Genomic DNA, 13,292 nt, shown 5'->3' with positions numbered 1-13,292 from the left:
CTCGCTGACAATATAATGATTTTTCTCAATTCATATAGTATATATATTTGATTTTTTTAAAAATAAGGTAATATCATCCAGCATGCATTTTAGCATTGATTGCAGGGTTTTCCAATTAAATAAACTAAATGATTGTAATTAAATTGATCGTGCCTTGTATTTGGCAGCATCCTCCAAGATGCGCATCAGAGCCGTCATTGCTTTGCTCCCAACTATTTGAGAAAAAAAACATAATTTAATTATTTTATTTGTAATTTTAAATATGACAAATCATTTCAAGAGATATTATAAAGTACATTTTTTGGCAAACGCAAAGTAAATTTTTTTCGACTCCTGTCTGATTTGATTGTTTCAGGCATGTTTTGAAGCATAAAGCGTTGAATGCGTAACTTGAAGTAGTCCATCCAAATAAAATATTAATATGTCTCGGGAGCAGTAAACAGATCTTCAAGAGAAGCCAAGATTTCACGCTAAAACGCAAACATTTTAGGTAGTGCTCGAGGCGTGTCATTTCAAGTGCTTTAAATAATGAATAATGAAGTTTTCGTAGTAAACCGAGTGACTTCCACCGCATAGAAATAGATTCACACAAAGGCCTCGAAGGGAAGACAATAGGGTTTATTTGCACTACTTAGTGCGCTCCTGAAGAATCACGAGAGCCCCAGTTTTCACAGACTATAGTATACAAACATGGATGACCAGCAGAAGTGAATACACTGTGCCTGCTTGATTACACTAATTAAGTGCTGTCTAATTAAATTACTGTCACGTGTTAACCAATAGCAAAAGTTGATTCATTACCCAAGCAGAACAAGGACTGAAAAGCAAAGCCTTCCCTGATTGCAGACTAGTGTCAATTGGCTAATTTGCCGTCTTGCATAAAGTAGCTCGAACCGCAGGAAGGCGTTAGTTTTCGCTCGCGCTCGCGTTAATTGCTATTTGTCATCGAGCGATGCAGCTCGAGCGCGCTCCAAGAAATGCATGATTGTGGGCAGTGGCTACCCAAACGCACAAGCATCTGAGCTCGCCTTGCAGGACTACCCTGTTATATCTATCGGCGACAACCTGGAGAGAAGCTCACCTCTGAAAAAAAACTCCGCTGGGATGACGAATCAGTCAGAGGGAGACGATTTCGCGGACTCGAAGGACTCGTCAGGGGACGTCCAGCGAGGCAAACTCTCTCCTGATCTTGACGGAGTCGCCGACAGTCGTCACACTTTCGATGGATCTGCGGGAGAAAGGTATCTCCTGTCTCAGTCCAGTCAAGTTCAGCCGAGTCCCACCACCATGTTTCCTTACCCGGGTCAGCATGCACCGACGCACCCGGCTTTCTCCATCGGCAGCCCGAGCCGGTACATGGCTCACCACCCGGTCATCACGAACGGAGCCTACAACAGTCTGCTGAGCAACTCTTCTCCGCAAGGCTATCCGACTGCGGGCTACCCATACGCGCAGCAGTACGGACATGCGTACCAAGGCACGGCTTTCTACCAGTTTTCCTCTGCTCAGGCCGGGCTCGTGCCCGGTAAAGCGCAGGTTTACCTCTGCAACAGGGCCCTGTGGCTTAAATTTCACAGACATCAAACGGAGATGATTATTACCAAGCAAGGACGGTAGGTGATTTGCAATTACGGATGTAATTATCCTTTTCGCAAACTAGGCTGTTTTCCACAAATTGATGCTTTCGCTTATGCGGAATGCTTTTTTTTTTTTTTTTTTTTTTTCAAAAAGCTTTTTTTTTCTATTTATTATTATTATTAATTCTGCATTTTCCTAGAAAAAACACACACATACATTTTTATTTAATTAGTTCAGCCTATTTATGTTCTTTAATGCATTTTTTTCTTTTTTTATTATTCGTTGGATTTGTTTTTCCAAACATTTAAACCCATTGAATATCCCTGTAATGCTATTTTTTAGTAATCTTTTGATATATATTTTTTTTTTTGAATTGCTTTCCCGAGATATCCAAAAATTAACATTTGTTAATTTAACATAATTATCCTTTAAAAAAAAAATCATATTCAAATTAAACATTGCAAAACCCAAGTTTGCTGGCAGCTTTAGTAGTACTGTGCACTAAAAACTTTGCATTTGATGTACCCTCAGGCGAATGTTCCCGTTTTTGAGTTTCAATATATCTGGACTTGACCCAACGGCGCATTATAATATATTTGTGGACGTGATTCTCGCGGATCCGAACCACTGGCGCTTTCAAGGAGGAAAATGGGTCCCGTGCGGCAAAGCGGACACGAATGTAACAGGTAAATATGGTCTACTTTTATTTTATTTTATTTTTTTGGCTCTTTTTTTTGGCTTTTTTTATTATTATTATTATTTATTTTTATTTTTTTATTTTTTTACAATTTACAATGATAATATAAATAATGGTCGTGCTGATAATGATGATGATGATGATTATAATATATTTCTAGTAATATTATTATTCTGTTTAAATAATTTATTTTTATTTATTTGTATATTATTTTTGTTGTCCTGACTCAGAACTGACATTCCAATTATACTGTAAACAGGAAACAGAGTATACATGCACCCGGATTCGCCAAACACCGGTGCGCACTGGATGCGTCAAGAGATATCATTTGGCAAACTTAAACTAACCAACAATAAAGGAGCAACGAACAACACAGGACAGGTTAGTTATTCACCGTTAGATTTATTTTATTTTTATTTCGTTATTTTTATTCTCACTGATGTGTCATGCGTTCTCACTGCGTTAGAAATATTAGTAACAATGCTGTGCTGGGTAGCATTTTACAGGAGTTGCACATTACAAGCAGCTCCAAAAAACCTCTCTCTCTCTCTTAGTAATGGTTAATATTTATCTAAATGTAAAAACATGACCTTTTGTGTTAAGATCATCCATAAGTCAAAATATGCTACCATTACGAAACATTTCAGCCTTGGGCAAATCATTTGTATTTTTGAATTATTTGAGTTAAACCAGTTGATTTACATGTAACCAATGAGCTGACAAAACTGTTAAAATGTATCTAAATTAGTTTTCCTGTTGGTGTTCCAAATGGATCTACGGGAGCGTAAAGACGCGTGAGGAGATGTTCTCTGACGCTCGTTTATTCGCTTGAATTCCTGCAGATGGTTGTCCTGCAGTCGCTGCATAAATACCAGCCTCGACTGCATGTGGTGCAGGTGAACGAGGACGGAACCGAGGACACGAGCCAAGCAGGGCGCGTGCAGACGTTCACCTTCCCGGAGACGCAGTTTATTGCGGTCACTGCATATCAAAATACTGATGTAAGTAAAGCTGATTTTTTATTTATTTATTTGATTAATAACTGTTTTGTTTTTTTATTATCATTGACATTTTCTGTCACTTACAGATCACGCAGCTAAAAATCGACCACAATCCATTTGCAAAGGGATTCCGTGACAATTATGACACGTAAGTTTAGATTTTTCTTTTAAAAATGGTGACCTTTTTCTGTCCTCTCTGACCTATAAAATGTAGTCAGGGTTGATGGTAATAAATACAATTGATATGAATGAGACCAATTCATTTAGACGCACGAGGTAAATTAAAAAAAAAATTCTGATCTTAACCAAAATGTGTTCTGTATATGTGCGTGCGCATTTCCATTTCTCGGACACAAAGATCACAGAAGGATTGTAACTCTGGCAAGGTTAACATTCTTGCGTAGAAATCGTGTGATTTATTATTTTATTTATTATTTTATTTGTTAATTTAAATCGGTGCATCCGCAAAGAAAGATGATTTTTGGCTCGGAATTCCAATTGGCCGATGTATTTACAACCATTTGTGATGTTTGTGCGTTGGCCTGGCAAATCTCAAGACATAAATTATAATTTCACTTCACAGCATCTCATTATGGCTCTGTCATGCAGTGTGTTTTTGCCAGAAATATTTCTTTAGAAAAGTTTTGAGATTTTTTTGTTTTGTTCCACTGTTTTAAATAATTATAAACCACATTGGAGCAATATGCATATGGGTTGACCTTGCGCATGTTAATTTGTTTATTCGCGCAATTACGCGCAGAATGGGAAATTTGCGAGACAATTGCAACGCTTTATTTACGGTTAGCTACAGATCTCATATGCAACATTTAACGTGTTTGTCCACCATCTTTCTCCAGTGTCTACACAGGGTGCGACATCGATCGGTTCACGCCGTCCCCGGGTGACTCTCCGCGCTCTCAGATCATGCCTAGCGCGAGATATGCCATGGCTGGTTCTTTCCTGCAGGACCAATTTGTCAGCTCGTATGCCAAGTCCCGCTTTCACCCTGGCGTCGGAGGCGCTCCTGGCACGGACCGCAGCGTCCCACTTAGTAACAGCTTGCTCTCCCCGCAACAAACCGAGGAGACCACGGTGGCCTCCCCGCAGCGATGGTTTGTCACCCCTGCCAACAACCGACTGGACTTTGCAGCCTCGGCATACGATGCTGCGGCGGCTGCTGATTTCGCCGGTAACGCGGCCACCCTTCTGTCGTACGCAGCTGCCGGTGTTAAAGCGCTGCCCTTGCCCGGTGCGGGATGCTCGAACAGACCCCTGGGGTATTACGGCGAGCCGCCGGGGTGGGGCACCCGCACACCGCCGCAATATTGCAGCAAGTCCAGCTCCGTCCTGTCATGCTGGCCGTCCAACTCCGTGGGGAACCGAACGACCTCCTCCGGTTACCTGCTCCCTGGCCTCGAGGACGGAGACGCCATCGCGCCCGAGAGGTCACCGCTAGGCGGCGCGGACGAGCCCAAACCCAAAGACCTGTCTGAATCCAGCTGGATAGAAACCCCGTCCTCAATTAAATCCATCGATTCGAGCGATTCTGGGATTTTTGAGCAAGCCAAGCGGAGGAGGATTTCGCCATCTGCCACGCCGGTTTCCGAGACATCGTCTCCGTTAAAATCTGAAATGCTCACGCCGAGGGAATGCGAGAAAAACTGCTCCAAGGACATCGGCTACTACAGCTTTTACCCCCACAGTTAGAAGCCGCTAAAAAAAACGTGTTCAAGGATGCACGAGTGACTTATAATCGATTTATTCCTATTTATGTGCTTGTTTATTTATTTATTCACACGTCTTGGTCGCGTCGTCCGAAGGACGCCACGCGTCGAGTTTTAAACCGGAGCAAGCGGTTTTCGTTCCCAAAAGACATTTCTAAGGTTCTAACTGTTAAACCTATTGTAAGTATGGAAGAACTGTACATATTTGTATCTATCAATCCATTTGTGATCCTTCTCGTTGAATGTTGATGTACTGTATAGAAAGGTTTGTTTAATAGACGTTTGTTCGTTCGAATAGCTACTACATATATTAAATATTTTGATGTTTAAAAAAAAAATAAGGACACAGCTCATAAAGGTTCCCGGTTCCAGCTGTTATGAGAAAAGGTCTGGAGGTAGCTGCTTCACCTGTGTAAGAGGTGCTCCTGTAGAAAGAGCTCCTCTGACGCAGTTTAATATTGATGTTGCTTTTAGAGTCGCGTCGTATGTTCGTAAATATCATAATCCGTAGCTTCATTTTGTGAACGTATGTTTTTAATAAAACCAGCGTAACTTTATTTATTTTTTGTAGAGGAGATAAAAACATCTTTTAACCAACCCTGACATTTCATTTGTATTTCATGGGCTGTTTTCTTAATGAGGAAAACGCGAGTTAGGCCTGCTAATGTGTAAAGGTAATGTAACTGTGGTGTGCTTAATTGCAATAAATATGACAGAATGTGAAACCCTGGGCGAAGTACACAAGAATCAACCTAAGCTGATTTCACAACCTAACCATTTTTTCTACCTGTATTAGGGAGGTAGGCCTATATGGATAAAGCCATTCACAATGTGAATTTCGTTGCTTGTATGATGCATTTTTCATAATAAAATGTAGACAGGCAATGCAACAAATAAGAAACTCGCCCAGAACAACCTTTTTGGTAGTTTTATATAGGCTACTTGATTTATTTATTTTTTAAATGGGGAAAATGCTGTTTGCTTACTTAATTTAGCAGTCACCCTAACGTTAAACAGAGAAAGCACTTGATGTATCAGTGTCACTGCATTGAATAAAATATCAAACCAGGTGTCATGCATTAAATGTAGCACAAAATTGTTCCAGATTATAAAATAAGAGGTTCAAAGAGCTGAGTCATTTACTTGAATGGACAAGACCAGAAATTAACCAGTTAAAGACAAAAATGCTCTGGATTTTTAGAAAAATATACAGACTTGTCTAAATGAGTTAGATGCTGTAGTGACCTTTTCAGTGATTCATCTGAAGTATGTGACATAAGAGGACAACATGGCTTCATGATGATAAAAACTGCGCTTGGAAATTAATAGTGACTTCATATATCCACTATAATATCATTGCAACATTTGGTTAACATTCATTGTGTAAACTGAAGTTATTTCTGATAAATATTTTGATAGATTATCTAATGCAGTTGCATTTGTTTTTAGGTGTGACTTGATCCACCTTTTGGCCTATAATACTAGACTATATTACACACAATCTAAAACATTACAACATTTACCAATTAAGTATAATAGAGTCTTGCATCATATAAATATTTAACTTTCAAGGATTAAGCTTGTTTATGTCCATATGGAAAGCAAGATATATGATTATAAACAACCACTCGACTATTGCCAAAAGCAGACTTTGCACACTATTCTGGTAATTGTACAATTTTCCCATATATTTTGTAAGTAGTCCAGAGCTTCAAACAAATATATAAAATGTCTGTTATACAAATTAATCCTGGTCCTGTACTGCATATCTGTTCGTGCTTCCCTTATTTACATCTGGATTATATTATCAGATGACTGGTAAACTATTAAAGACCTGGACTGAGAGGGTCAGAAAAGGGACACATCCAAAATCTGCAGTTTTCAGTTTTCCAGGAGCATAAAAGAAAACAGTAAAAGCAAGAACAGTGATAATATCCTCCTGATTTTAGAAATCCTGTATGGTTTTTGATAGTTTGCTGCCTCCCTGTGGTTAAGTGATAAGCTGCCAAGTAAATAAAGTAACCTTTTAAACAGTTACTTTAGAGTTCTAGTGTAGAATTATGAGATTAATGTACAGTTCATTATTTAATTAAAAAATCTGATGTCAAAGGAAAAAGTCAAGAGTATTTCACTAATCAAATCAGCCTCTGTAAACCCCAAAACCTGTACCACGCAATTGCGAACACTAGATGGCGCCAACCTCGTAATGATGAAACCAAAACACACTTGCATCAGATTGTAGCCTATGCAATTATACACTATTATAATTAATTATATGCTATATCATGTCATTTTGCACTAGTTTAATTATATATTATTTTGAAGTTATATAATACATTATTATTTAATGTAAGAATACATTAATATTGTAAAAATAAGTGGAAAATATTGCACTGATGAGAAGCAGCCTGATGTGCCAAACATAGTGTCCCAAAAATATGTGGATAATCCACAAAATTAGAAAACAAATATATCAAGCTAACATAAAGGAAAATGTATACAAAGATGTTTATTTGTCATTGAGCAAAAATGATTAATAAAATTGAGAAAATGAGCACCTGTGCGGCATTGGAGCACAAATGATAATTAGTTTGATATACTGTGCTGTCTAATGCAATGCATTTCAAACACAAGTTTGACTTAAATGTCCAAATATTGTAAATGAGGAGGAGGCTGTTATTGTAAATGATGTAAAAAGCAGCTTAAATATTGCCCAGGATTTCTAGTATCCGCCTCATCCAAATAATAAATAAGTTGAGCAGTAGTGCCGGCCTGACAATAGTTCAGATGGCAGATTTAAAAGCACAGCAGGAGATTCGTTGGCTCTTAATATGAAACCACTAAACTATAAAAAGGGAATAATATGAGATATATTGTTCTATATAGATCATATATAGAGAGGAGACCTGGTGTAATTGGCACAGTTTTACTCCAGTATTTCTCAGGTTAGATTTACTGTATATTTAAAGTGGACATTTAAGTCAACCTAAAAGTCTGGTAAAGACACTACTGAACATTTTTACCATTACTGGCCCTCACTAAACATATGCTGACCTTGCAGTGGGGCATGTTGTCACAGTATAGAGGTAAATACACTGTGGGATCTTTCCATTAAATACTCAGTAATAAGCTACTTAATGGTTTTCAACAGAAGTTCAACAGAAACATAGTTATGAAACATCGTGAGAATAGCACGAGAATATTGTTTTGGCCAAGAGAAATGTTTGATTTCGTGGGAATGTTGCATGTGAAACTTTTCTCGGAACAAGGGTGACCACCATCTAAAGTTTATCTCAATAAAATAAAAATGCAAATAATTTTATGCAAACATGCTAAATCTTGCCCACAGTCTTCCAAACTTCTTTTATTCCTTTGTGAAACACACAAAAAATCTGAAACTGGAAAAAAAAACGGAAAAATAAGCCATGCAATAGGAGGAGTAAATGAAGACAGAATTTGTAGTTTTGGGTGAACTATCCCTTTACTTTGATTTGATCCAAAATCTCTGGTTAGGAAGATGCATGACCATAAGTTCTGCATGGTCTCCTGTGTTTCCCTGAGTTATTTGTACAGCATGCATCTGTTCTCTCTCTTGTAAGGAGCAGTCCTGACACATTTCGAGGCACTCTAACATCATACACCTCCCCTGTGGAGCTACTACCCACTGCTGCGTCACACAGCAGCTACATGCGCCCTCATGAGTGAGCAGTGCAATAATATCACTGCACCAAATATGTGAGCAGAGCACATCCTCCTCGCTGATCGGTGACGCTGCACGCAGTACGCACTTCACGCGCTGGAGCTGATCTACAGGTACAGAAGATGGACGTGAAGGACCAATGCGCACAAATGGAGCCTTTGCTGCCCGCGGTAAGACGCTCTGCAACAGTCGTGTTAAACTGTAGCGCGCGGCATCTGTCTGATCGGAATCTTATGAACTGATTGAATGCGTGCGCGAGAGATCTCGAGCTCGACTGAATGACTGACGCTCGTGCGTGTTTTGCGCCTCGAATGCGACACGCATGTTACATGTCGCAGATCAGCACGCATTTTACTAACGCGTTCACAGGTTGATCGTAGACTATCTGTATTAGTATTTACATGCAAGATGCATGAAACGTCATTAATCGACATGAGAAAATTGATTTGTACCATTTTTAACCAACTTAAGAACACACGAGAGAAAAAAATCAACAGGACGAAGAGATTAAATTATGAGTAAAGAAAAAGAAGCCTAACTCAAGATTGCATTGCAATTTTCATGACAATTATTCATACATTTCCTGCCAAATGTGTATTGTGAAGAAGGATATGATATTCAAAGGTTAAGGTAATTGTATACTGTACTTCATGGAAATATTTGATGGACTGTCTTTGATTATTAAAATAATAATAAAAATATAAGATAAGCTATTCATTGGTCGTGAAAATAATGTACCTTGATTAAATTTAAAATAACAATAATTCTATTTATGTAATTATTATACATTTGAATGGGCCTCAAAAATAGGATTATGACATTTTTTTCTTGCATTGTGACATTTTCACTCTCAAATTTTCTTTACTGTAATGTTGACAGATATTTGACTATTATTTTTTATAATTTCTTATAATATTCAAATATGATTTTTGTAAAAAAAAATATATTTTTTTTATTATTCATTATATTTATTTAGTTTATTTAAAATTGTGTAACATTTTTATTTTATTTTGATAAATATAATATATAGGTCTCACGTGATATATAGTGTTTTTTACATTTACATATGCAATCATTGGATTCTATGAGCTCAACAGCCCGAGGCCAGTAAAATCATAAAGGCATTTAACAGATGCTATGCAACTGATTTTGCTTCAGATTTGACATTTTGCCTCAAAAATGTTCTTAAGATCAAACATTAATATTTCTATTTCTATTCATGAAGATAGGGTTAAGACCCACCAGTTGAGGACCACTGATCTAAAGTGGCTTTCATTTGATTGTGAGATCACTGCTTATCAGATTTATGGGGAACAGTTAAATGTAGAACATCAAACAAAACATTCCTCTCCAGTTTCTGGATCAATAAACCCTGTGAGCTTCATATGAATCCAGATCTTTGTCCAGAAAACCTCCAGCTAGCCGGAGCATCTCAGACAGGCCTAGTTTCATCAGGCTGGAGCTCATTAGCACTGTGATCTCTATTTTTATCTTTGACGTGACAAATGGCGGTCCAAGCCTGGCTGTTCCTGTGATTTCTGAGAGGAGATTGTGTCTGAGTGAGATGAATCAGTTTCTAAATATATATTTCAGCAAGTATGCTACATCATTTAGTGATGAAAGCATTCAAATCGCTTCAGAATCAGATCATTAACTTTACGTGGTTCAACTTTGCTCATTAAATACAGTATAAGCCTGCGGTAGCATATTTGATATGGACATTTCTAAGGCCTCACATTTATCAACTTTTGCACAAAAACCTGTTGTGCACAATCTATGCCTTATGTCATCTGACTGATAGATTAGCACAGAAATGCAAGTAGTAAATGTAAGAATAACGTTGATATTCTTACTATTATTTCTGATGTCAGGCTTTACAGGGTTAATGTCAGTATACTATGATATATTTCTAAAGATTTAGAGTAAGACTTATGATATTAAGATATAGGGAGACGTAAAAAAAAAAAAAAAAAAAAAAACGGCATTGGATTCAAAGTCCCTTTAGATCAAATCCAGTGACTCTGAGCGGCTGAGTGTGTGTGTGTGTGTGTGTGTTGGAGGCTTGTTCCACACAACAACATGCATAATGTTTAATTATTCAAGCGTGCACCTCTAATCACCTCAGAACGTTTCTTTTCATTATTGATCTGTACAGAAAAGCAGCTTTTGAATGATCCTTCACATGTTTCTGAGCAGGTTAGTGTTTGAAGCACATTAGCACATGTGTAATGAGGATTATGTGAGGCATCGGTCATATGTGTGATGCTGTTCAGTTATAGCATCTGTCATTTAAAGATTTGTGACATGAAGCGTTTGGATCTGTATGGATCTATTCAATTCTTCAGAAATATATAGAAAATATTACGTTATACAGACAGTGACTTGAATAGAGTTGTTGTTGAATTAATTCTAAGTTTAATCTGTATTTTTTTTAAATAGTTTTCTGTGGCATTTTAACAAAGGTTGTAACAGTAATTTAAGTAGTTTATAACTGTGATTATTATTATTATTTTTTATTATTTGGTAAATAAGCAGTAAAAAGTAGTAAAACTATTTAATATAAATCTAAAATATTCTTAAACATTTTATAATATACTTTTTCAAATATTTTAATATAAATATTATTTTAATTTTAATATACATATAATTTAATTTTAATATAAAAATATTTTACATGAATAAAATATTATATTAAATATTGTTTGATATAATTTCACAATGTTTTAATATTTGAATGAATTTATAAGTCATTTATCTAATTTATTTTATACAAATATATAATATAATTAATAATACAACTTTTGTCTGCCAAATCAAAGCAGTAAAACAAATCCACACATGTTGTAAAACATTATAAAGTATTTTATACACACACACATATAGGCTATAATTCAAATGATATGTGTGGTGTAAAACATTTTTGGATCATGTGACAATACTTTTTATTAAACGTCTTTTATTTACTTTATTAGTGGAACTCATTTCATAATTGCTGTACAGAGTTATTGTATTTTAAACTGTATATGTCTAAACCACAGATATATCTACAGTTAAAGCACCACTTGTTAAAGATTAGCACATGAACACAGAGCGTGTAGAAGTTCTTTCAAAGGTTTCCTCTCTCACAGATCACAGGGCGATATCATGATGGCTTTTGCAAAGCTCTCTACTAAGACAAAGCTAAGCTTTACTATTCAGATTACACTCAAAAACATCTTGAGCAGATGAACAATTCTGCTTATTATTGCTTATTATTGAGCAGTACAGACACTTACATCTGTTGATGGCGATTATGTCACGCTTAAGCAGGTGAATTGTGCTTCCAAGATGATGATATTTAAGATCCAATTAAGCATATTGTCTAGACTAATCGGTTGTAGTAGTCCAGAGCTGGTAATCTCAATATGAATGTACTCATATGTATGAATAGTAGAGTAAAAATGCATCCTAAGTCTTCTCGCAATACTTTGGATAATCTGCTAGAGATGGTCATGTAATGGCGCTTAGCAGAGATTAAACATGTACGCAAGGCTTCTGAGGTTGTTTTTCAAACTAATTGGTGCTCTTTGGATATCCAGGATTATTGCGTTTGATAGGGAAGATGTCCTGGCACCTCCTCTGTTAAACATGCTCTTTCTCTTAAAGGGTCAAATAAAATCAGAGCCAGTAGAAATTCCCTCAGTGCCACCTGGCACCAGTTTTAGGGCAAGACTATGATTGCCTTTCAGTGAATGCTCAAACTATATGGTTTATTAAATGTCTATATGGTCATTTAATTGCTTTTGTAAACCCAGCCACAGTTTAGCTGAAACTAAAGCATGCAAACTGCATTTTTTTATCAGAATTAAATGCATTTGCATCACTTTTTCGTTCAACGGATGTCAACAGAGTTAATTTTGATCACCAATGGTATGGGTTATAGCTTCAAAAATCCCTCAAACTAATACATCACTGTGCTTTTAATACATAGTAGAGCTGCACAATTAATCAAAGTAAAACCTGAAATCACAATATGTCAATATGGCACAATATGGCAAAAAAACAAAAAAAAACAATTGTGCTCTAATAAATAAATGTATGCACTGTGTCTTTCAAAGTAAAGCACAGCACTGTGTTCATTTAAGCAGCGTATTATTACTAAAGTAGTAATATTTCTTGCTATTTTTTGTCTAGTTTTTTTTGATAATAATAATAATAATAATGATAATAATAATGGTAATAATAGCTATTATTATTATCATCAAAATGTTAAATAATAATAATTAATATTATCAAAATAATAATAATAATACAAATATTAATACATATTATTTAAATTCATTGACAAAAACAGCAAGAAATATTACTATATTTAATAATAATAATAATAATAATAATAATAATTGTTGCATTAGAAATCATAATATTACATTAAGTTTAAAATATTATTATTTTTTTATTTATTTTTTTGTGAAAAATCACAATTAGATTTTCCCCCAAATAATGTATAAACAATACATAACGGTATGCACTGACACAAATCAGAAAATTGTGAAGAAGTCCTGAATATGTGTGAATGCTGTAGCGTGCTAATTAATGAAGAGTAATTAGTA

The 13,292-nt window shown here is 36.1% G+C and overlaps 2 protein-coding genes across 2 annotated transcripts in view; both read left to right on the top strand.

Moving 5' to 3' along the window:
- Positions 1 to 432: 432 nt before the first annotated feature.
- On the top strand, positions 433 to 6,056 carry LOC113052926 (T-box brain protein 1-like). The gene is made up of 6 exons (XM_026217410.1): positions 433 to 1,613; positions 2,110 to 2,264; positions 2,535 to 2,656; positions 3,118 to 3,276; positions 3,363 to 3,424; positions 4,134 to 6,056. The coding sequence occupies exons 1-6, from the start codon at positions 982 to 984 to the stop codon at positions 4,981 to 4,983; spliced, it is 1,980 nt and encodes a 659-aa protein (XP_026073195.1). The 5' UTR covers positions 433 to 981; the 3' UTR covers positions 4,984 to 6,056.
- A 2,641-nt stretch (positions 6,057 to 8,697) lies between these two features.
- LOC113052925 (sodium-driven chloride bicarbonate exchanger) overlaps positions 8,698 to 13,292 on the top strand; it is a 58,489-nt gene continuing 53,894 nt past the window's right edge. Inside the window, exon 1 of the mRNA XM_026217409.1 lies at positions 8,698 to 8,870. Within this exon, the coding sequence (XP_026073194.1) occupies positions 8,823 to 8,870 (48 nt within the window). The 5' untranslated portion in view covers positions 8,698 to 8,822. The remainder of the gene's footprint in view (positions 8,871 to 13,292) is intronic.

The sequence above is a fragment of the Carassius auratus genome, chromosome 34 (assembly GCF_003368295.1).
Source record: "Carassius auratus strain Wakin chromosome 34, ASM336829v1, whole genome shotgun sequence".
Classification (NCBI taxonomy): Eukaryota; Metazoa; Chordata; class Actinopteri; order Cypriniformes; family Cyprinidae; genus Carassius; species Carassius auratus.
The sequence above is the reverse complement of the archived record's forward strand: the minus strand, read 5'-3'. Positions and strand labels throughout refer to the sequence as shown.

Bases quoted from the DNA above. Each gene is read 5' to 3' on its own strand.
- LOC113052926 (XM_026217410.1), top strand. From the start codon at position 982: ATGATTGTGGGCAGTGGCTACCCAAACGCACAAGCATCTGAGCTCGCC. The intron at 2,265-2,534 runs GTAAATATGGTC...TACTGTAAACAG, and splicing joins AGCGGACACGAATGTAACAG to GAAACAGAGTATACATGCAC. The intron at 2,657-3,117 runs GTTAGTTATTCA...GAATTCCTGCAG, and splicing joins CAACGAACAACACAGGACAG to ATGGTTGTCCTGCAGTCGCT.